The sequence below is a fragment of the Mercurialis annua genome, linkage group LG5, assembly GCF_937616625.2.
Source record: "Mercurialis annua linkage group LG5, ddMerAnnu1.2, whole genome shotgun sequence".
Classification (NCBI taxonomy): Eukaryota; Viridiplantae; Streptophyta; class Magnoliopsida; order Malpighiales; family Euphorbiaceae; genus Mercurialis; species Mercurialis annua.
In genome coordinates this window covers 54,952,074-54,976,750 of record NC_065574.1, presented here as the reverse complement: position 1 = coordinate 54,976,750, position 24,677 = coordinate 54,952,074, and the positions used below count along the sequence as shown (strand labels likewise).

The following is a 24,677-nucleotide window of genomic DNA, read 5'->3' as shown; positions in this document are numbered from 1 at the left end:
GGTTAAGATAGCTAAGTTTTGGGGCATTTAATGACAACTGAATATGGAGTTTTTCTTCTTGAAAAAAAGCTTTCAAGATATGTAAAGCGCTGAATGGAGTATGAATTCAGATGTAGGGTCTCAATATCATCAGAACCATCGCTCACGACTTTAAATTCCTCAAGAATAGGCGAAATTGAATGTTTGGTTAAAAAAACTACAGTTCAGTCGAAGATTTAGCTAGAGAATTTCAGCACGATCACTTTCGGTCGATTCAAAATCTAACCAAACCAAATCAACCAACGCTCGCCTCGAATTGAGAATGAACGTCATGTTTAGCCTTACATCAAGGGGCAGATCTAAGAAGAATTTATGGTGGATAATTGTCTATTTTCCAATTTTGAATGTTTTAAAGAAATGTTAACATAAAATTTGAATAGTATAGTTTTATTAACTTAAAATTTATAATATGTCTATCTTAAATTTTATTTTTATTAATTTGCATGTTGATATTGTTTAGAGTTTTGATATTTATGTTGTATATTGATTATGAGCATGTTTGGATCCAGTTTCAATAAAAAAAATCAAATCAATATGCATGTCAAAAGCTTTTGAGTAAATAATTATACTTTAACACTTAGAAAGCTAATTAAATCTAATTAAATTTGTGTTAGACGTGTATAATTTAGTAGTTTGCATAAATTTATATAAACTTCATTAAAATCATTTTTTTATTATATATACACTGTTTTCATACTAATCTAGTTGAGAAGATTTTCTTTTGAATTTTATTAAAATATTCAGACAAAATTATTGTATAAATTTAATTTTTCCAACCGTTTTGGACCCATATGCAAAGGAATTATTCTGTATGATCCAACAACGTCAAAAAAATTTAAAGCTTTTGACCTAATTTTAAAGGCCAAGTCAAAGTGATGATTAGAGTTACTAATAACTAAACTGTTTTTGCCTGTGTCAGCTTTTTAACTGCGTTGCCAACCTTCCCACTTCTAAACTGTTTTTCCCCACATTAAATACTTTTTGTCTTGTTAACATTTTCTCATGATGGAGCCGTATTTTATAAACCGAACCGATAATCAAATCAAAACGATCATCGGTTTATAGATCAATCGATTCGTAGTGTTTGATTCAAATTTATATTTATAATAAGAAAATATAACTAAACTTATATATGAGCTTTTATAATTTATGAAAAGTAATTGAAATATAGTTAAATCATGTCCGAGGTTTAATATTTAATATTTCACTAAAAAAACAAGCAGTTTATTTAGTCCAAACCGATTGCAAAGCCTAAAAAAATTTATATACAATTTGATTGTATTGGCACAAAACTAGACTGACATTTAGTGGGTCAAACTAATTCGACTCGCCAATCTAGTATAGTTTTCAAAATGTTGCAATGTATAGGAATAAATATGGTTGAATTTAGTTCAGTAAAATATAGAATTGGCTCATATTTTTAAAAAATAAAATAAAAATCAAATCCCATCAAAAAAATTATATAACAATTTGATTGTATTGGCATAATAATGCATCACGTGATATAACTTATAATCCAGGTTAAAATGATCGTATAAAGCATTTAAGCATGTCGAGATAGATATATGCTTCATAAATGACAAATTAGAAGACAAAATTATAAAAATTGCCCAATATATGCTCATAGGATCAATTAACAGACACTCTCACCAGAACGATCTTAAATCAAGTACTTTTAAAATTATTAGACAAGTCGGATATATATGACATCTAAGCACCAACTTCGAAGGACGTGATAGAGATTAACATCGATTTTTTATATTAATGGAGACGGGGAATATTTATTATACTCACGATTGTAACAGAATGATGTTGAGCGCTTTAACATCATATTTCCTATTAAAAAAGTCATATTTATCGACATATAGTTACATCAATGATATTTCTCGATTATAGGAGGTTGGTAGAGACTAACTTTGCAGCACCCTCTGTGTGTGTAGGATACTTTCTTTTCTCGCCTTCTGATAGTCCTCGATATATTTGAGTGCCCCCAACTAATCAACGGGTTTGGCACACACCAAATAAAAGTACAATTTTAATCAATAACCCAATTTTTAATTTTATTTCGCAACATCAAGTCTTTCAAACTATTATGAAACTCGATTTTACGTAGTAACAAATTAACTCAAGCAATTTAGAATTCAACTTTTATACCATCGACATTTTTATGAAACTAAATTGATCGTAATTTTAAGATGGATTGATTCCAAATTAAATCGCGAATTGTGCTTTAATTTGCAATTACAACACGAACTTTAAAACTTGGCAATGTCAGTAACAAACTTTCATTTTTTTGGCAAATTGATACACCGATCAATCATACAACGACAAGTTGGGCACATTGCAATATCCACGTCAGTGTTTTTTAGATTGGTGTACCAATTTGCCAAAAAATGAAAGTTGGTTACTGACATTGTCAAATTTTAAAGTTCGTGTTGTAATTGCAAATTAGGGTAAAATTCGTGATTTAATTTACAATTAACTCAACAGTTGATTGGGTTAAAGAAAAAAATAATTCATAAACTTAATTGATATATTTAAAAAATTCAAATAACTATTAGTCCGATTTTATATTTTTTTATAATTTAAGAAAGAGAGCATTTGTGGGTGGAATTGAGCCTACAACCTAACAGATTACTACTAAATGCTTAAACTATTTGGGATATAATTCATTGGTAACTATTAGTCCAATTGCTTCTATTATTTAATAGTAATTCTATTTTAAAATTTTAACTAATGTTTTTTGTTATGAATAAATTCTAACTAATGCTAATCATAATTTATTGATATTAGAAACATTCCAAGTTATAGTTTCTCATATATATAGATTTGGAGGTTATAGTTTCTCATGTGTATAGGGAAGCTACCAATGCTACTGATCACTTAGCTTTTCTTACGAATGATGATGTGTTTGGGATCTCTTGGCATACTCGACTCCGCATAGTCTCTGTACGAGGTGTTTATTTCATACATTATTTGTACCGTGTCATATTTACAACAAATTAATGTGCATTTGCGATAGGAAATTTTTTAATTATTTTATTATAAATTTTCTATATAATTAACACATTATTATTTTGTTGTTCAAATGACATGGCGCAACGATTGCGTGCAATAATTTTTCTTATGTACGTGGTTGTTGCATGATGTTCAAAGCATTTGTTATGATAGGAATGTGTTTGTGTTAAGTGTTTTTAGACTTTGCCTCTTTTTTCATAGGGTTAATTGCAAATGCATATACGAACTTTACCCTAATTTATAATTACAACATAATTTTTGAATATTGGCAATGTTAGTAACCAACTTTTATTTTTTGACAAATTGGTACACCGACCAATCACGCAACGACATATGGCGGTATATTACAATATCCACGTTAGTGTTTTTCGTTTTTGGCGTATCAATTTGCCAAAAGTGTAAAGTTCGTTACTAACATTGCCAAGTTTTAAAGTTTATGTTATAATTGCAAATTAGGGTAAAATTCGTGTATAAATTTGCAATTAACCCTTTTTCATATAAAAAAAAGAATGAATAAAGGATCACTTTTACCCCGTGTTAAAATATAAAAAAAATCCAAAACTGGAAAATAAATCACTTATATCCTAAACTTACGTATTCCGGTTCAAAAACACCCCTCCCCACTCTTATCTCAGATAGCGAAGTACACTCTCTAGTTTTATATAGTGGTTTTCTTTTAAAGTAGGTTTTTGTTGGATATGGCTCATTTTAGACTTGTCCCACATTGTTTAGAAAAGGGACTTGTAATTGTTGAGCTATATACATATAGTGTAGAAATCCCACATTGCTTAGGAGTGGAAGGGTGAGGACTTCCTTAGCCTATAAAAGGGAGTCTCCTCTACCCATTGAAACTCATCCCACAACAAGCCTTATTAACTCCTAAGGCTTAGTTGGTTCTCTCTCGAGTTTGTATTTTGTTACAAACAATTAGTGGAGTATTTTGGGCAGTGCCCGAGGATGTAAGCCGGTCATTTCTGGCTGAACCTCGTTAAAAGGTTGGTGTTCTCTTTATTGTTTATTTATTAGCTAACGCTCAGGCTAGTTGGAGTTATATATTGTGAAGTTATTTATATCGTGTGAAATTCTGTCTAAGGAGTTTGGTATTTAAGTGGTCCGCCTGTGACCCACCATTCTTTCCTGGGAATTTTCCGGTATAATTATTTAGCACAATACGTGATTCGCTAGCGTAATCGATTGAGCTTCCGCAACAATTGGTATCGGAGCTAAGGTTCTATCCTTGGCAATATCGGTTAGCTATTAAATAAAAGTTGGAGCAGAAATGTCTGGAAGCAAAAGTCTATCCACGTTGATAGCTTCTTCTTCGGGAAGAATGGCAATGTCAAATGCAAGAATTGCGGTGGAGATTTTTGATGGTACAGGACATTTCAGCATGTGGCAAAGTGAGCTTCTAGACGCTTTATTTCAGCAAGGTCTAGATGTCGCTATTGAAAAAGAGAAACCAGCGGATGTTGATGAGAGAGAATGGAGTAGCATCAATCGTTTAGCATGTGGTACCATTCGGTCATGTCTTTCCAGAGAGCAGAGATATCCTTTTTCAAAGGAAACATCTGCAAGTAGTTTGTGGAAAGCATTGGAGGAGAAATTCTTGAAAAAGAACAGTCAGAATAAGCTTCACATGAAGAAAAGGCTGTTTCGGTTCACGTATCTCCCAGGTACTACTATGAATGAGCACATCACAAATTTCAACCAATTAGTAGCCGATTTGTTGAATTTGGATGTGACGTTTGATGATGAAGATTTGGCTTTGATGTTGTTGGGATCACTTCCTGAAGAGTTTGAGTTTCTTGAAACTACTCTCCTTCATGGGAAGGTTGGTGTGTCTCTTAGCGAAGTTTGCGCTGCATTATATAGTTATGAATTGAGAAGAAAAGATAAGAAAGAAAACACTAGTAGTGCAACAGAAGCTTTGATTGTTAGAGGCCGTTTGAAAAGCCAAACAATTGGGAAGGAAGGGAGATCAAAATCCCGACTAGAAAAAGATGAATGTGCCTTTTGTCGAGAGAAAGGGCATTGGAAAAGGGATTGTCCCAAATTGAAGAATAAAGGCAAGACTGATAAAGAAAAAGCTGAGTTTGCTTCGAATGTAGCTGAGTGTGACGACGAAGATTCAGATCTTTCATTGGTTGTTGTGTCATCGGTAAATACTCCTACTGCATGGCTTCTAGATTCGGGTTGTTGTCATCATATGTGTCCCAATCGGGAATTGTTTGTTGACTTCAAAGAGCTAGAAGGTGGAGTTGTTTACACAGCAAGTGGCAATCCTTGTTTGACAAATGGAATCGGTTCAATTCACTTGAGGAACCATGATGGGTCAATAAGGATTCTAGAAGATGTTCGCTATGTACCGAGTTTGACGAAGAAGCTCATTTCTGTAGGAGTCCTAGAATCAAAGGGCTTTGTTGTGACTGCAGTAAATGGAGTTATGAAGGTATTCTCGGGTGCACAGGTCGTCATGAAAGGAATTCGGAAGAACAATAACTTGTATTACTATCAGGGTAATGCAATTATTGGGTCAGCTATAGTTGCTTCTAGTAATGATAATGAACTAGAAGAAATCAGTCTTTGGCATTGGCGTTTGGGGCATGATGGTGGAAAATTCTTGACGGTTCTTGCAACTCAAGGATTATTGGAGGGACTACGTCCCTGTAATTGGATATATGAAGAAGGATTTCCGAACAAGAATGATATTGGCTATAAGGCAAAGTTGGTAGCTAAAAGCTATGTTTGGACGGAAGGAATTGAGGCTATCTCTCGAGTTGTTAAACATTCTTCCATTAGAATTTTGTTGGCCTTAGTAGCACATTTGAATATGGAACTAGTTCAGTTGGACGTAAAAACAGTGTTTTTACATGGATTCTTGGATGGGAAATCAATTCGACTCAGCCAGATGGACTCAAGGAGGCTGGAGATGAAAATTGGATTCTACAGTATACTTTGAATACTGTGGATATTGGTCTAATATTTGGGCAGGACAAGAAAGATGGTCAATATGTAGTTGGGTACAATGATTCGGACTACGTTGATAAACGGCGATCGACTATGGGCTATGTGTTTACACTAGCAAAGGCGTCGTTTAGTTGGAAGTCTACCTTGCAGCCAATAGTTGCTTTGTCTACCATAGAGGTAGAGTACATGGCAAGTGCAGAAGCTGTTAAGGAAGCAATTTGGCTTCATGGGTTGTTTGGTGAATTGGAAATTGAAGAGAAGGACCAAGTTCATCATGCAAGGACGAAGCACATTGATGTTCGATATCATTTGGTGCCAGAGGTTATTGAAGAAGGTGGAGTCCTACTTCGGAAGATTTTGACCATGGAAACTCCTGCTCATATGATGACAAAGATTGTGAAAGCAGTCAAGTTCAAACATTGTTTGAATTTGATTAGTGTTCTCAATATTTGAGATTTGAATGTGGCCCGGCCCACGCGATGCGTGAGGGGGGATTGGTTGCTCTGCTCGGTCATGCTATGCGTGAGGGAGAGTGTTGAAGTGGGATCATCCCACATTGGTACTTGACTGCTACAGTTGAGAGTTGGCGCTTTTGAAGCGTAATTGAAGGTACTATTGAAGATAGTCCGAGATGGTAGAGAGAAAATTCGCCAAGGTGGAGATTTGTTGGATATGGCTCATTTTAGACTTGTCCCACATTGTTTAGAAAAGGGACTTGTAATTGTTGAGCTATATACATATAGTGTAGAAATCCCACATTGCTTAGGAGTGGAAGGGTGAGGACTTCCTTAGCCTATAAAAGGGAGTCTCCTCTACCCATTGAAACTCATCCCACAACAAGCCTTATTAACTCCTAAGGCTTAGTTGGTTCTCTCTCGAGTTTGTATTTTGTTACAAACAATTAGTGGAGTATTTTGGGCAGTGCCCGAGGATGTAAGCCGGTCATTTCTGGCTGAACCTCGTTAAAAGGTTGGTGTTCTCTTTATTGTTTATTTATTAGCTAACGCTCAGGCTAGTTGGAGTTATATATTGTGAAGTTATTTATATCGTGTGAAATTCTGTCTAAGGAGTTTGGTACTTAAGTGGTCCGCCTGTGACCCACCATTCTTTCCTGGGAATTTTCCGGTATAATTATTTAGCACAATACGTGATTCGCTAGCGTAATCGATTGAGCTTCCGCAACAGTTTTAACCAAAAAAAAAGATTAAAATGGGGCTTAGAATTTTCATTTTTTCAAATTAACATATAAAACTTTTAAATTAATGATTAATTTTAAAACTTAATTTATTTTATTGATATTTTTTTTAAATTCGTTTTCCGAAGAGCAAATGCTCCTCGATTTTCCGAGGAGCTTCTGATCCTCAGATGGAGGAGCAGAGCTCCTCGTCGGAAAACATGAGGAGTTGCTGCTGCTCGGAAAAACGAGGAGCAGCAGCTCCAAAAAAATAATTAAAAAAATATTTTTTAGGTCAAAATTTAAAAAAATCATTCATTTAATTAGTGTTAGATTGTATTAATTAGTCTTTATTATGATTAATTAGAGATTAATTAGTGTTGATTATGATTGATTTAATCTCACTTTCCAATTAGAGCACCACATCAGCAAAGATACTTTTTTGATCCGGTTTATACAAATTCAAGGTTGATTTTTCAGTTTTGAACTTTTTTAATATTTTGACGTAAGTTTGGGGTGAAAATAGTCCAAGTCTCTATTGTAATGTTAAAATAAAATGTCAATGCTATAATTTACAATTTAATCTTAAAATATAACTTCGATCCACTACTATTTATTCTCAAATTGTTCATAATTTTTTTATATGTTGTTATCTTTTTGAACTTTTTTCTTCCTTTATTAGATTTTATATTTCCTCTTAGTAATTAAGAGGAACATATGTGAAATTAATAAGATATTTATTATATTTATTAATCATACCACTTCCTTTTATTATTTTGCATTGTAGATAAAATAGGAATTATATACTAAATATAATATTTTGACATTTTTATAATAAAACTAAAAAAAATTACTGTAAAACCCTCCACATAGATTATAATTAACAGTTTGGTATCTTTTATTTAAAAATTTAATAATTTGATATCTCAATTTTTTTATTTTTTTTATAATTGGGGGAGGGGGAAGCGCTTGTGGGAGGAATCAAACCCACGACCTAACATTTTGCTGCTCAGCGCTTATACCATTTGAGCTACATCTCATTGGTTTGATATCTCAATTTTAATTTTATAAATAATTATAACCTTCTATTAAATCTAGATACCAAATCGTGAACGGAATTAAAAGTGAGATACAAAATCGTTTGAAAATGAGTTAACAAATCCTTTATATAATGGAAAATAAAATATCAAATCGTTTGAAAGTAAATATTAAATTATTAACGGAACTAACAAAAATCCTTAATATTTATTAAAAAAATTAAAAATGAGGTATCTTTTTTTTTAGGAGTAAGAAAAACTTTATTAAATCTCCAAAACAGTTATACATGTGAGAAACTCAGAAAAGTGACAGAACCACTCCTGATGACCTGAAATGGAACGGGATTCTGCGCTAATTAATATAAAAATAGTATGACGATGAAAGATACTATAATTTGAATGAACAATCAAACAAACGTGTAGAAGCATAGGAGCCTTAACCTATAAGATATGGCAATGAAAAATCCTAACTGGAATCAATTGTATAGCTACAAATATAGCAAGGGGATGTAATTGACAAAAAGAACCAAGTATTTACATAATTAACTTTGAAAATTGTTATCCTAATAGGTCAAAACGACAAAAGAGGGGTGTGTTTTTCACAGAAAATGGCAATCTTGAGCTACATATTTGTTCTAAATGTTGGCACAAAGAGATAAGTACCAAAATAGCCTTTTTTACAATACATGCATGAATCGACAAATCTATTTTGGTTTGAAGTTGTTTTAGTAATTCTGAAGGCAGAAGAGAGTTGGCCAAGCCAAGTGATGTGAAAGTTCCTTAATGGATGATAAAACTTGTAGTAAGCCTCACACATTTATATCAAATTTGATAAGACTTCACAAATATATTATACGTATTGAGTTTTTTTATTATAATGTACAAAAAAGAAATTAAATCTAAAATTCTCAAATCGATTATTTTCAATGTCCATATCACTCGGTCAATGGTGGAATTAAAATTCAAAATTAAGAGGATAAGATTTTAAGGACCATACTATGGACTGTAGAAAATATTAAAAATTAATTGTTAACATATAAAAAGTATCTTTATCATTTTTTTTAATTGGGAAGTAAAGAGCGTTTTGTGAAAAAAATTCATGACTTAACAGTTTGCTGCCTAATGCTTATATCATTTCAGCTATAGTTCATTAGTCCTTTATCGTTTTTTTTATTTCGTTTAAAAAGTTTTATTGTACTATTTTGGCATAACTTTTTGTTTACCATTATTGATCATATAATTTTAAAATATAATTTATAAAGACAAAATAAAAAAACAAGTATTTTGTATTTTCAATATATGTGTAAAAACAACTAAATCATTCCTAATAAATAGGACGGATGAAGTGTTTTTTATTCTCGAAGTTACGCTATATTTGTATTTTAAAAATTAGTATGTTTTAGTGTAAAGTGAAATTTTATATATTATATATATTAGATTCATTTTTTAATATTACTTGTTTTGCATGTGACTTAGAATGTAAAGCCTCAATATTAATGTAATTCTAAATTCACTAACTATACATATTTTTCCAATTTAATCATGTTTTACAAAACGTCTCAAACATATACACTAACTTCCATTTTATGTCAAATCGATACACCTATCCATAATCCAGTGTAATTTGCTGAGACGGTAGCCAAAAAATGACTTCTACCTCAACAAATTATACCGAAAAATGAGTGTCACCTCAACAAATATTTAATTATGAGTTGGTATATCAATTTGATATATAAAATGAAAATTGGTGTATAATATTTGAGACGTCATGATTATATTGTCTAATTTGTAAATTTTTATACTAACATGAACCCTTATTATAATTATTGTTATTAAATAAGTTTTGTATTTAATGAGAAAAATAGTGTTGATAGTGTTTGTATAGGATCTAGGGAAAAGGTGCCAATATAACCTTAATATATAGCTTGCATCTCATTTTAACACCTCGTGTATTTCGAATTTCAAAAATGACCCTAACATCTTGAAAAAGTATTAAAGATGACCTTCCCGTTAATATTTCCGTTTAACGCCGTACTCATTTCTGTTTAACACCGTTCATTTTTTGTATTTTTCAATATTTTTTTTCAACATTAGAGTTATATTTGAGATCCGAGACACATGAAGTACCAACAAGAGACATGGGATACATATGGGGTCATTTTTGCCTTTTTTCCCCCTAAGATCTATGATATGGGAAAATGGATAGGCAGTAAAAGTGGAAGCCGAAACTTAATGCGAAGAAACTCAAAACTCAAAACACTGATCTCATCAAACTTACATTTTCACTTACAACTGTCACTCACAAGACAAATTCTCTTTTGAACATAATAATATTATTATTATTATTTATTAATATTTGCACTTAATGTTCCATCTAACTTCTACCCATTTCATTTTCCATTAATTCTCACCTCTTTTTTCTTCTCCTACACATTTTTTCATTAAATACTCTTTTTTAAATTCTTCCTCAGTACCACATCCACATAATATTAATATTATTATTATTATTATAACTCTCTCTCTCTTCTTCTTTGTTATCAACTCAGGCATGAGTTCTTTTTCCGGTGAAGAACCCGGCGGTGGTTTGAAGAAGAATAACGATGAAGAAGGTGGTGGAAAAAAGCAGCAGAATAAAAAGATTGGAATATTTAAGCTTTTTGCATTTGCAGATTTGTATGATTATGTGCTGATGGGATTAGGGTCAGTTGCTGCATGTGCTCATGGAGCTTCTGTTCCTATTTTCTTTATTTTCTTTGGCAAAATGATTAATATTATTGGGTTGGCTTATCTTTTTCCTAAAGAAGCTTCTCATCGAGTTGCCAAGGTATTTTTTTATTTTTATTTTTATTTTTGCATGCATCTCAAAACTCACTAATTATATCTAACATTTAATTTAAATTTATTTTTAAAATTTTGAAGTTTGTAAATGATTATGGACACAATTGATGTTTCTTTTTAATTTTAAAGAATGATTTGGGTTTATAGTAAAGATTATATGTCTGAAAATAGATTTAAATTAAAATTTTAATAGATTTATTTAAATTTATAAAATTGACATAATATGTTTAAATAGTTTTTAGAGATATATATTTAATAAAATTGTCAAAATTGTGAAAATAAAAAAAAAAAACTTTGTTAATTATATGATTTTGGTGTAATTTGCAGTATTCTTTGGATTTTGTGTATCTCAGTGTGGCCATATTGTTCTCATCATGGATAGGTAAGTAATTAAATGGATATTTAAAAAAATTAAAGATTATGTATTTTTTTAATATGTTTAAGTTTAATTATGAATAAATTAATGGATAATTTATATGAAAATATTGTAGAGGTGGCATGCTGGATGCACACCGGAGAACGGCAGGCGACAAAAATGAGAATGGCATATTTAAGATCAATGCTAAATCAAGACATAAGTTTATTTGACACTGAAGCTTCCACTGGAGAGGTTATTTCTGCAATTACTAGTGATATTCTTGTGGTTCAAGATGCCATTTCTGAAAAGGTAATCTTTTTTTTTTCAAACCCTAATTGAATTATGCAAATTTATATTGTTTCTAAATTTAGTATTTCATAATTTGACTAAAAACATATCATAATTATCATTTATAGAAATAATTACTGTCATTATTTTAAAAATAAAATAAAATTTAATACTATTTTCTCTTGATTTTTTTATTTAACTGAAATTTTTGTTCTAGAAAGTTTCATTTTAAATGCCTTAATGAAGCACAGAAACTTCTTCAAAGTTGAATTTTCCATTTCAAAAACGTTTCCGAAACTCTCGGAAACTCAAACGAAAATTTCGTGTAATTTCAGCAAATAATAAAATTCTATAGTTATAAAAAAATTAATACCCACAAATAAAAATAATCTAATCAATGCCCACAAATTTAATTATTCACATGACCTACAACACATCAAATCTTCCTATTTTTAAATTATTTTATACTTTTATAATATTTGTAAAATTTTAAAACAATTATTTTGATTATAATTATAGAATGTTGTTTTTCTGTGTCGGTTTCATTTCCTTTTTGTGCTACACCTAGCCTAAAACTCAAAGATAAGAGTAATGAACTACTAATAATTTTTTTAAAAATATTAATTTCAAAAACTTGTAATAATACATTGAAGAAGCATTTATTAGACGGTTGGGTTGGTAGGTGTATTTGATTTGAGGGTGCATTTGGTAGTGCCAGCTTGATGATCCCTTCCCCAATTTGATAATTATTGAATTCCAATTCTGAAAGAAGTTTGTTGTCTTTCCTATTCTGTGTTGTCTAGTAATGTTAAAGTAAAAAAACAGGCAAGCTTGATAGTAATGAAAATTGAAATTTTTTAAGCATGTAAAAAATTGCAACATTTAAAAAAAAAATGTCTCATAAAAGAAAAGTAAATAAATTTGTTACTACTTTTATCCATTCTAATTGAAAATATTTAATTTAATTAATTTTAATGTAATTTTAAAGATGTTAGTTATAGTGTAATTATAGAATATGATCAGTTTTCTTATTTATGTGGCAATAAAATAATGTATTTTTATTTATACAACCAAATTAATATTTTTGCTGTCCTGATATATAAATAAATTGCTATTTTCATTTCAATATAAAATTAAAGTGCTAATATTATCTCAGTTTAAATGCTAATTTTTATTTAAATAATAGTATTTTTAAATTTAAATGAGAACATAATAGTATTTTTAATTGTAAAATAAATAAAAGATAAATAGAAAGGGACAAATGGAGTATTTTTTTTATCTTTATGTAAAGAGCCTATTTTGGTGGAACTTGGGGAGTATTATGTTATAGGTTAAATATTTTTGAGGTCATTCAACTTTTAACTTATTTCAAAAATGATACTAAATTTCAAATTAAATAAAAATAATTGAAGTCTGAATTTTAATTCCACTTGTTATTTGCGAATAATGGCGGTTGTTGACGATGACAACGATGATGCAGGTCGGGAACTTCATGCATTACATAAGCAGATTTCTTGCTGGCTTCACAATTGGTTTCATTAGAGTTTGGCAAATCAGTTTGGTGACACTCTCTATAGTACCTTTAATTGCTCTTGCTGGCGGTATCTACGCATTTGTTACCATTGGCCTCATTGCTCGAGTTCGCAAATCTTATGTCAAGGCTGGTGAAATTGCTGAGGAGGTAAAATCAATATTAAGTTCTTACGAAATTATAATTTTCTTTCGGAGTCAAATACATACATTTTAATTTTTTTTGTGTCAATTAGATCCCAAACTTATATTTTCGGTGTCAAATAAGTTCTTTTTAATATTATAAGTAAATAAGATCGCAAAACAAAATTGGGGACCTAATCGACTAAAGTGATTTATTTGACCCAAAACACAAGGTTATAGATCTAATTGACCCAGTAAAGTTAAAATTTACTTGTTTAATCCTGAGACATAAGTTTGAGGGCCTGGTTGTCCTTTGTTCATTCTCTTTAACTAATTATGAACTTTTTTACTATACAATTCAGGTGATCGGAAATGTTAGAACAGTGCAAGCATTTGCGGCGGAAGAAAGGGCGGTGAGATCATATAAAGAAGCTCTGAAGAATACTTATGAGTATGGAAGAAAAGCAGGTTTAGCTAAGGGTCTTGGGTTAGGGACCTTGCATTGTGTTCTGTTCTTGTCGTGGGCATTGCTTGTCTGGTTTACTAGCATTATTGTTCACAAGAACATTGCCAATGGTGGTGAATCTTTCACCACCATGCTCAATGTCGTTATCGCTGGCCTGTAAGGCATCTTTGCTCTTACTTGTTCCGCAAGTTTCCACATTTCCAAGAACTTTCCTTCATAAAACTGAACATGAATATATTATGTTGCCTTTCAGGTCACTCGGACAGGCAGCCCCGGATATTTCTTCATTCGTTAGAGCCAAGGCAGCAGCCTACCCAATTTTTGAGATGATAGAAAGGAACACAGTAATCAAATCCAACTCCAAAACTGGACACAAGCTACAAAAGTTGGAAGGCCACATTGAGTTCAAGGATGTGTGTTTTAGCTACCCTTCTCGTCCTGACGTCACCATCTGCGATAAGCTATGCCTTAACATCCCTTCTGGAAAGATTGTAGCTCTTGTTGGTGGCAGTGGGTCCGGAAAGAGCACGGTTATTTCTTTGATTGAACGCTTCTATGAGCCTTTGTCAGGACAGATACTTTTAGATGGAAATGAGATTAAGGAGCTTGACCTCAAGTGGCTCAGGCAGCAGATTGGATTAGTTAATCAGGAGCCTGCCCTTTTCGCGACAAGCATAAGAGAGAACATTCTTTACGGAAAAGATGATGCGACACTTGATGAGATAACTAATGCTGCGAAACTCTCGGAAGCTATGTCTTTTATTAACAACCTCCCGGAAAGATTTGAAACTCAGGTACTACTTATTCATTGTGAAAAAATTTATATGTGCATTACGTGTGTTTGTGTGTGCGCTTATGCAGTCATCATTTTCTGAATCAACATTCGGTTTATAACTTGCACTAACTAATCATATTTATTAATGTTAAAAATAATGGGTCAATTTAAGGTTCATGTTCCTGATAGATAGGAGGGATATAGAGAAAACATTAAGCTTAGTTTCCCCCTGCTAAAGCAAATTAGTTATTTCAAAACCATTGGATATTGATAGACTATAAATGTTGCTCGACAGGAAAAAAAATGGTCTGATTATGAGATGAGGAAACAGTATCGATCTTTATCATTGAAAAATATAATATAATGATTCTCGATGAAGGATCACATGTCAAGGACTATATGTAATGCAAGTAAATGTGCAGGTTGGTGAAAGAGGAATACAACTATCGGGTGGACAAAAGCAAAGAATTGCAATATCGCGAGCAATAGTGAAGAATCCGTCAATCCTTTTGCTAGATGAAGCTACAAGTGCACTTGATGCCGAGTCCGAGAAGAGTGTTCAAGAGGCACTTGATCGTGCCATGGTGGGAAGAACAACTGTAGTTGTTGCTCATCGGCTTTCCACCATTAGGAATGCTGATATGATTGGTGTTGTTCATGAAGGAAAAATAGTGGAAATCGGTAGCCATGATGAGCTCATATCAAACCCAAATAGTGCTTATTCATCACTTGTTCATCTGCAGGAGACTGCATCATTGCAACGCCAATCATCTATCGGTCCTACAATGGGACGGCCATTGAGGTACTACATTCTGGGAATTCTTGTTGTTATTGAACATTATGATGAATTTGTTAATGTTTGTTAACTTTCACATTCAGCGATATGCAATATTGTATGTTCACTTTGAACTTCTGTATTCACAGTTTAAGATATTCTCGAGAGCTGTCCCATAGAAGATCAAGCTTTGGTGCCAGTTTCCGTTCTGAAAAGGATTCAGTTAGCCGTGCTGGTGCTGATGGAATGGAGGGTGTTAGGGCGATGAAGGTTTCAACAAAAAGACTATATTCAATGGTTGGCCCAGATTGGATTTATGGGGTTGTGGGAACCATCTCGGCATTCATGGCTGGATCACAGATGCCACTTTTTGCACTTGGAGTCTCACATGCTCTCGTTGCGTATTACATGGACTGGGACACTACTCGCCATGAAATAAAAAAGATTTCAATCTTGTTCATCTGTGGGGCAATAGTATCCATTATAGTATTTTCAGTCGAGCATCTTTGCTTCGGAATCATGGGGGAGCGCCTCACTTTTCGTGTGAGAGAAAATATATTTTCTGGTAAGCCTCACTAGCCGTCCTTAATATTCTTGAGCACTTATTTAACGTTATTCTAGTTTATGCATTTGTTTTGAAATGCTATTCAGATTGCACAAGACTTCAGAACTGACTTGTAATGCAACAAGGGAAATGTTCATTTACAGGGACTTAAATGGCAGCTTTAATCTCTTACTCTATTGTCTCAATCTCCTCCATTTTGTTTTTGTTTTATATTTCATTACAGCCATTTTGAGGAATGAGATCGGATGGTTTGATGACTTGAACAATACAAGTTCTATGCTGGCATCACGTTTAGAGAGTGATGCAACCTTTTTACGAAGTTTAGTTGTTGATCGTACAACAATTCTCCTACAGAATGTTGGCCTAGTTGCGACCTCATTTATCATTGCCTTCATGTTGAATTGGAGGATCGCACTTGTTGTTATTGCCACTTACCCGCTTATCATCAGCGGTCACTTCAGCGAGGTTCCCATTCTTTCCTGAGTCTAACTTGTAAAATTAGTAGCAGAACGTCCGTTTTGGAATGTAGTAATGATAATTCCACTTTGCGATTTCAGAAACTCTTCATGAAAGGCTATGGTGGAAACTTGAGCAAAGCTTATTTAAGGGCTAACATGCTTGCTGGTGAGGCGGTGAGCAATATGCGCACTATTGCAGCTTTTTGTGCAGAAGAAAAGGTCATTGAACTCTACTCCCGTGAGCTTGTAGAACCGGCAAAGCGCTCATTTACTCGCGGTCAAATTGCTGGAATATTCTATGGTATCTCCCAGTTCTTCATCTTCTCATCTTACGGCCTTGCTTTATGGTACGAAGCTTTTCGACTTCAACTTGTCTGACTCTTTATGACTGCATTCTAAATGAATATTGTGTTGTAAAGAAGTTATCAAGATGATCTCCATGTTTGGTGTCATGTAGGTATGGTTCTGTTTTAATGGGGAAAGAGATTTCGGGCTTTAAATCCGTGATGAAGTCATTTATGGTTTTGATTGTAACTGCATTAGCCATGGGAGAAACTCTGGCAATGGCTCCAGATCTTCTAAAAGGTAACCAAATGGTGGCCTCTGTCTTTGAGTTGATAGACCGCAAGACAAACATAGTAGGAGATGCTGGAGAAGAGTTGAAAAATGTTGAGGGTAATATTGAGCTAAGAGGCATAGAGTTCAACTACCCATCGAGGCCAGATGTAGTAATTTTCAAAGACTTTAATCTAAGAGTACGTGCAGGGAAGAGTATTGCTTTAGTCGGACAGAGTGGTTCCGGTAAAAGCTCTGTTATTTCTCTTATACTTCGTTTCTATGATCCAACAGCAGGAAGAGTGATGATTGATGGTGAGTTTTCTTTTCAACTTAAGTTGTGAAATTGCATTGATTATGTAACTAAATTTCTTTTATGTTAACTTATGAGCTAGGTTGCATGGAAACTTGTATGAGTTCTATGCTTCCATGTTTCCCTAAACCGCTGCATATTTCATAACTTATGCTTGTTAACAAAAGATTGTTTCGCTGTTTCCATTTTAATGTTTTTCGTTTCAGCATTTACGTTTCCGTATAGCTTATGCGTAATTGCTAGTTACTAACTACTTATAATCTTGATTATAAAAATTCCAACAGGGGTAGACATCAAGAAGCTGAAGCTAAAATCTCTCAGAATGCACATTGGACTAGTTCAACAAGAGCCAGCACTTTTCGCAACAACAATCTACGAAAACATTTTATACGGCAAAGAAGGGGCGACTGAAGCAGAAGTGACCGAAGCAGCTAAACTAGCAAATGCTCACAGTTTCATTACTTCTCTTCCAGAGGGTTACGCAACCAAAGTTGGCGAGCGAGGGGTCCAACTATCCGGTGGTCAGAAACAACGAGTGGCTATTGCACGAGCAATTCTAAAGAACCCAGAAATTTTGTTACTAGATGAAGCTACTAGTGCTCTAGACGTAGAGTCGGAGCGTGTGGTGCAGCAAGCGCTCGACAGATTGATGAAGAACCGGACAACGGTGATGGTGGCGCATAGATTATCGACTATAAAGAATGCGGATCAAATATCAGTGATTCAAGGAGGGAAAATTATAGAGCAAGGGACTCATTCTAGTCTTGTGGAGAACAAAGAAGGGTCATATTATAAGTTAATAAGGCTTCAGCAGCAACAAGGACAGCAATAGCATTTATCAGAATCATTATTCTTCATTGTTGTAACTATATACCTAATTATTAATTTATTTATTTATGTCAAATTTCACCATATACATATTTGGATATATGTGACAAAAGAAAATTATTCTCTGTAAAGATTCTGAGATAATAATTATCAATTTCGTTTACATGTCAGTTTAGCCTAACCTAGTTGGTTAAGGCGTGTTTAAATGTATTTGGAGGCTGTTGGTTCAAATTTCATTTCCGTAACTAATATTTAACGGCTGAAACTCTAATAGTCGGATGCTATTTATATTAAAAAAATAAAAGTTCTTTTACATTAAAAAAATTGTTTTATACTAAGGGTGGTGTTTCATAGGTAGAATCGTTCAGGACCCGTCACTACAACCTCACAGGTGGGTGAAGCTCTTGAAAACCTTAATAGTTCTTTTGCAACTCCAAAATCATAACCAATTACAGCAACGCTATTCAAAAACTTACCATATTTGAGGAAATACTCTACCATCTCCATCATACCTCCTGCAACATCTAATCCTTCAATTTCCGCTACTGCGAGCGACGATTCTAAACAACGAGCAATGTTTTTTCCATGCTTCAACTCGAGTTTAGAAATCATACGTTTCCTACTTCCCTGCTGTCGAAAAAAGAAATTCCACATTAAAAAGAAGGGTTAATGTCAAAAAAAAATTAAGAACTTTACATGTTTTCTCATTTTAATCACGTAGTTTAAATTTTCTCATTTTCATGCACGAACTACCACTTTTTCTCAAATTCATCCACGGTGCTGAGGTGACACTCATTCATTGATGTAAAATGAACTCCACTTCATCTAATTACACCGATGGAGTCGTGACACCTCAGCACCGTGCATGAATTTGAGAAAAAATGGTAGTTCGTGTATGAAAATGAGAAAATTTAAACTGTGTGATTAAAATGAGAAAACGTATAAAGTTGATGAATTTTTATAACATTGACCCTAAAAAAAATAGTATATAACTTAAATAATATAAGCGTTACATAGCAATGCCAGGTGGTGTTCAATTTCTCCCATAACCGCCCCCTTAGTTATAAAAAAAAACATAGTAAAAGAACGAACCTTGCTGATTTTGATAAATTTCAGATTCGGTGTCAGAGACAGGAATGCAGGCAAATACGACGCTGCAGCACCGCCGTAATGGAGAACCGTCAACCGAGTCAAATTAGGAAAACTCGGGACGGATAACGAGTCACAAAGAGCCTGCAAACGGAACAAGTAAAAGCAATTTGATGAATTCAAATAACCACACAAAAATGAAAATTGCGAGAATTAATTACCTTGACGACATGACAAGACACAGTCAACTCACGAACATTAATCGAAACGCGGTTCGCGAAATTTACGAACGATTTCATATATATTTCTGGTTTGGTTCCGCTGTGAGAATAATAAATCTGGAAAATGTCGAGTGTGAGCCAAAAATATCTCCATTGTTTTGACAAAATACTGGTTCTGACGGCGAAGGAGGCGTCGCCGTTGGTGAATGATAATATGTGGGAGATGATATCATCCGGCAAACTACTGTAATTATCTTCAGTCTTCTTTCGGTTTGATGTAATATGGTCTCCCATTACTCCCTTTGATATGTTAGTGTTTTCACGTTACAAAAGTAGGGTTTATGGTTCATAAATTCCACTATTAATAAATACACTCTTTTTTTAGTTCTATATTCTTATCCTTTAATTGTCTTTTTTTTTAATATAGTAGTAGTGTTATTTTGTTTAACTCTTCGATTAATTAAGGCAGAAGGTATGAAAAAATTCTGAACTCTTTTTTAAAAGTAGAGACCAACTCTTTTATTTTCTGGACACAATTAAGCTCTCGTGTCTTTATAATTGAACAATTAAACCTCGTTGTTTTAATAAACTTTTTTAGTTTACTTTTGAAACAGTCACCTCTTCAATTTTTTTGTTAAATATTTTAAACATTAAAATTATTTTTGATTTTTTCCAATATGATTATGAGAGATATGTCGGCCATTAACGAGTGTTTCTAATGGTGTTGGACAAAAGGGTATTTGTTCTATTTGAAAATAAAGAAAGCTTAATTATATCCAAAAAAAAAGTAAAAGGGTTAATTTGTACATTTGTAAAAACCGCGAGGATTTTTTATACCTTTTGCCATCAATTTAACTTAATTTTTTTTATGAAAAGATAGAATAATATTATTAGCTCAAATTAAAAGCATCTATAGACGTAAGATATTTAGGATAGTTCAAAAACTGATCCCAATAATTTTTTATATAAATAACACCAAAAAATATTTAGAATATTTGAGAAATATGAAAGATATGTTTTTAAATAATATCCAAGTTAAAAGAGTTTAATTTGATGTTACTGTGTGCTTTTGAAATTCAAAAACACAAATAAGGTAATACCGACTATTTTATAAAGTTGGAGTGCTGTTGGAAAAAAGCCGGTGGTTTTTGAGTCTTTGAGCCTTAAAATAATCATTCTCACATGTCATTATATATTGCATAATATTTATGAGTTGTCTTTGGTATATCGGTAGTCGTGGTCATGGCGGTGGTAGCTTTAAAGTGTCCCGTTTCTCGCGACACGCCCTTAATGAAACGTGAAAGATGTTTCTATCTTCATCTCGACTCGCATAAAAATTGAGGTATTGCTTGTAATGAAATTTTTTTAGAATTGTATTATTTCAAATTGAACATGAACTATCATGTTTAAATAATCTATATTACTTTTAAAAAAAATGGCGAGGCTTCATGTAAGATATGTAGTTTCATTCTTAATACATACCCATTTCCGGTAGGACCCTGTCAGCAAATACTCGAAAAGGGAATCAAATAAGCTAGAACAGAAGAAAGTCTAAAGTGCTTTATCCCTTACTGTTTTTTTTTAGAAAATATTAGATTGAATGTAATTTAAATTAAAAATAAATTAATCTACGCTATTTATTTTATAGTAATAGTGTAAAAATATTGGATATGATTGGTCATTTTCAATTCAATTTGTCACGACCCATTTTTATAGATCGCTACCGGCGCTAGAGTATGGGCATGGTTATACCGAAACCCATAGCAAGTCTTGCGGATAACAAACAATAATTATATAAACAATATACCTGGAAAAAATCACATGCTCGGGGGTAACCGAGTCTAGCTGAATATAGAAGCAGTATATATCTAAAATATAATCGTCTCAAATTATAACTTAAATAGTATGGCAATATGTATAAAAACCATAAACAATGTAAACATGCCAATAGCGATAAATAAACAATTGGACGATTCCAACAAAGTTTAAGTCTAAGCCAATAACATAAGTTTAAAACATAAGACATCTAGTACTACTGCGGTTTAAGAGTTTAAAACAGTTTGACCATTTATTTCAAAAATAAAAGAACCTCCGAAAAATGAAGAAAACGGAGATTAACCATACGCTCAAATTATAAACCTGGAAAATTGGAAAAACAACGGGAGCAGATATACTGAGATGAGTTCATATAACCATTTACATTTATTAAGTTAGAAAACCTTTAAAGTCATTTATAAAATATTTATTCATTATGGATAATCTTTTTTTTTTTTTACCAATCCCCGACTTCCACTTAATAAACATGAGAGTCCCAGAAGACGTATCTTCTACTGGCGCCCTCACTAAGGCAAGACGTATCTCTAACCTACCTCAATATATGATCATACCGGTGCGCACGCAGTTTTGATGATGCCCATCGACTAGTTCGTTCTAAATCAGATCCATAATGTCGAAAAAATAGTTCGAAACCTGTTTATACAATATACGTACAAAATATACAGTTTACTTAATAAAACGGTTAATAGAGATATAAACTCACCACTTACTATTCCACGTGATAACCTGGCAAGCAATTTAATCCTGATTCGCCTCAGAAGCACGAACAGTCAACGAGTTTAAACAAATATAAATAATTATTAAAACGGACCCTAACTATAGAGAGTATTAGACACCACATATGACTAGCACAAACAACGGTCAAGGTAAGACAATCAGAGTAATCACGGTACTCAGATAATAATAAAATCATAAACAAGTCAAGCTTATTAAGTTTCCGCTTTAAAATCCATTTCAGAAAATGTTATTTAATAATCATTAAATAATAAATCAAATCAATTTCCAAATAGTGGGTTTGCTGAGTTACCGATAACTATCAAGCTAACCTCACATGTTCGGCGATCCAAATCTAACCCGACCCAAACATTTTATCAAAAATATAAACCATAATTTATGAATCTCAAAATAACAATTTTTGATAAAATAATAAGTATTACTTAAAACGGAACTCAATAGCTTTAAATACAAGTAACCAAAAGTCACAATCAAAATATTTAACTAAAATAAGTTAAGAAAATAAATTAAAAGCTAATTTGTACATTTAGCCAAATTGGTACGCCAAGCCAATATTTAAAATAAACAATAATTGCCCAAGTAATTATATGGATTTAGGTCATAAAATAATATTCGCTTTCCGATTATAATTAACAAATCAATTTAAATTATAATCCAAATAAACATTATTTTCAGATTTAAAATAATATTAACAATAAATAGATTAGAGATCAAAACGGTAATTGAAAGTTTGGTTTCAAATTGGAATTTAATTAATTTCAAGAAATTATATTTGATATGTTTAAACACTATAATTCTATCATTTAAAATTGATAACGTTGGTAGTAACATAAAGGTTGTATTGTTGTTAAGAATATGAGCAGTCACAAGATTGTTCATGCAGCCAACACTTAGATAATAATCAAACAAAAACAATAAGGAAACTCAAGTAATACTGTTAAAAAAAATCAACCCATTATCGAACAAATAAGAACAAAGCTTATAAACTCCCACTGACCGAACAAATCTCAACACCCTAACCATACAATCAAGCACAACAACTCATGTAATCATCATTCTAAAGACACATGAAAGAGAGAACAGAAATAGCATGAATTAATGGCAGCATAAAATCTCAATTCAGAACGGCGAATCCAAATCGTAATAAAAACGAACAACGGAAACAAACACAACCCATAGGTGATTCAGTTAACAACTATAAACACATGAGATCTCCGAACTTAAAACAATGGCAGCAAGAATAAGGAAAGATCGGCAGCAACCTCATTCAAAAGCGATGAACCGTAACAACGCTTAAACGGAAAGATTGAACGTACCAAAATCGATTCCATCGGATTATCGAGGACGATATGAACTGATGTAAAAGAGATGAATATCTCAAATCGATGCTAGAACAATAGAGATATAAGTCAAGAACGATGGTGACGATATCAAAAGAATTACGTTGAAAAGAGACGTGAAAACTTACCGGATCCAAAAACTAATGATGAGGGATGAAGGTTGAATGTTTCAGAGTGTTTGAGGGTGAGGAAAGTCGGCTAGGGTTTTAAAAAACAAGTGAAAGCAAAATAAAACACGTAACTTACGTATTTATAGTGAACTGATTGAAACATCTCTGTCAGAGAAAGTGCACGATCGTGCACACAAGTGCACGTTCGTGCACCCTCACGAACACAGGCTTTAAGCCATAGTTAAACCACTTGAACCTACCAACGAACCACAAACGAACAAAGCACCATAACTCGAGTCTACGCACGACTTAAAACATGAACAAGATATTACAGAATTTCAATTCAATTTCATGTCACTTCTTTAATATGGATTTTAAAATTTGAACTTGTATTAAATCATACAGAATTATATGCACCATTTGAACACACAAATTTATAGTTTTCTCTTAAATTTATTATTTATATAAGTATTGGAGTGAAATTAAGTAAAATTGTATTTTTTTTTAAAAATTAAATTTTTATAGTTATAATTAATTTAAAATTTAATAATATTTGACCTGAGTTTATTATTATTTTAGTTTTGATTAAAAGGCTGACTGATCTTTATTTTGGTTTTCAATTCCACCATGAGGTTGTAATTTTGTTAATTTTATTTTATTTTGAATTTTAAATTTTCAATTCCACCTTTAAGCATTAAATTGAACTCTTTTCATTTGAATAATATTCAAAATAGATTCTTCATATTTATCAAAATAATCTATATATTATTTAATGTTATAAATTACACAAAAAAAGTTATTTCTCAATAAAATCAAAAAATAATTTAAAGAATTTGTTTTAGTTTGTCCAAATAGAAAAAAAGATGAAATTATCCTTAAATTTAGTTGTTTTATGTATTTTCATCCTATAGTAATAAAATTATCTAATTTTTTATTTTATTTAAGGTGCTATTTAAAATTAAAAATTAAAAAATTAGAATAAAATTGATAAAATTATAATGTTGGAGTTGAATTGAAAACCAAAATAAGTATGGGTAGTTTTTGACGTTTTGCCTTCAGTTTTTGCAATATATCGATTCTTCAACGTGGCAAGTGAGTTATTGTTTATTCTGTTTAGAACATGAAAAACTGTGACATATTTGCACCACACACGTGCTACTCATGGTTTTATTATGTGTCATTTATATAGCATATCCTCTTTTTGTTCCTTTTACACATTTCCATCACTTTTTTTCATTT

At 32.3% G+C, this 24,677-nt stretch overlaps 2 protein-coding genes across 3 annotated transcripts; one reads left to right on the top strand and one right to left on the bottom strand.

The window, feature by feature from the left end:
- The first annotated feature begins 10,701 nt into the window (after window positions 1-10,701).
- On the top strand, window positions 10,702-18,277 carry LOC126681073 (ABC transporter B family member 2). The gene is made up of 12 exons (XM_050376450.2): window positions 10,702-11,059; window positions 11,401-11,455; window positions 11,565-11,740; window positions 13,200-13,400; window positions 13,735-13,994; window positions 14,092-14,632; window positions 15,036-15,415; window positions 15,538-15,953; window positions 16,177-16,418; window positions 16,511-16,758; window positions 16,869-17,281; window positions 17,564-18,277. The coding sequence occupies exons 1-12, from the start codon at window positions 10,784-10,786 to the stop codon at window positions 18,109-18,111; spliced, it is 3,756 nt and encodes a 1,251-aa protein (XP_050232407.1). The 5' UTR covers window positions 10,702-10,783; the 3' UTR covers window positions 18,112-18,277.
- Window positions 18,278-18,372: 95 nt separating this feature from the next.
- Window positions 18,373-19,783, bottom strand: LOC126681074 (putative F-box/FBD/LRR-repeat protein At5g22670). Of its 2 annotated transcripts, none has more exons than XM_050376451.2 (3): window positions 19,418-19,783; window positions 19,200-19,340; window positions 18,373-18,737 (listed from the first exon to the last, which is right to left on the bottom strand). In XM_050376451.2, the coding sequence occupies exons 1-3, from the start codon at window positions 19,709-19,711 to the stop codon at window positions 18,456-18,458; spliced, it is 717 nt and encodes a 238-aa protein (XP_050232408.1). In that variant the 5' UTR covers window positions 19,712-19,783; the 3' UTR covers window positions 18,373-18,455. The 2 variants fall into 2 exon arrangements, with proteins under 2 accessions (XP_050232408.1, XP_050232409.1); XM_050376452.2 differs by having other exon boundaries at window positions 18,373-18,734.
- Window positions 19,784-24,677: the final 4,894 nt, after the last annotated feature.

Coding starts and splice junctions, on each gene's coding strand:
- LOC126681073 (XM_050376450.2), top strand. CDS start 10,784: ATGAGTTCTTTTTCCGGTGAAGAACCCGGCGGTGGTTTGAAGAAGAAT. Junction 13,995..14,091: donor AATGTCGTTATCGCTGGCCT/GTAAGGCATCTT, acceptor GTTGCCTTTCAG/GTCACTCGGACAGGCAGCCC. Junction 16,419..16,510: donor TCAGCGGTCACTTCAGCGAG/GTTCCCATTCTT, acceptor TTGCGATTTCAG/AAACTCTTCATGAAAGGCTA.
- LOC126681074 (XM_050376451.2), bottom strand. CDS start 19,711: ATGGGAGACCATATTACATCAAACCGAAAGAAGACTGAAGATAATTAC. Junction 19,341..19,417: donor TGTCTTGTCATGTCGTCAAG/GTAATTAATTCT, acceptor TTCCGTTTGCAG/GCTCTTTGTGACTCGTTATC. Junction 18,738..19,199: donor AATTTATCAAAATCAGCAAG/GTTCGTTCTTTT, acceptor TTTTTTCGACAG/CAGGGAAGTAGGAAACGTAT.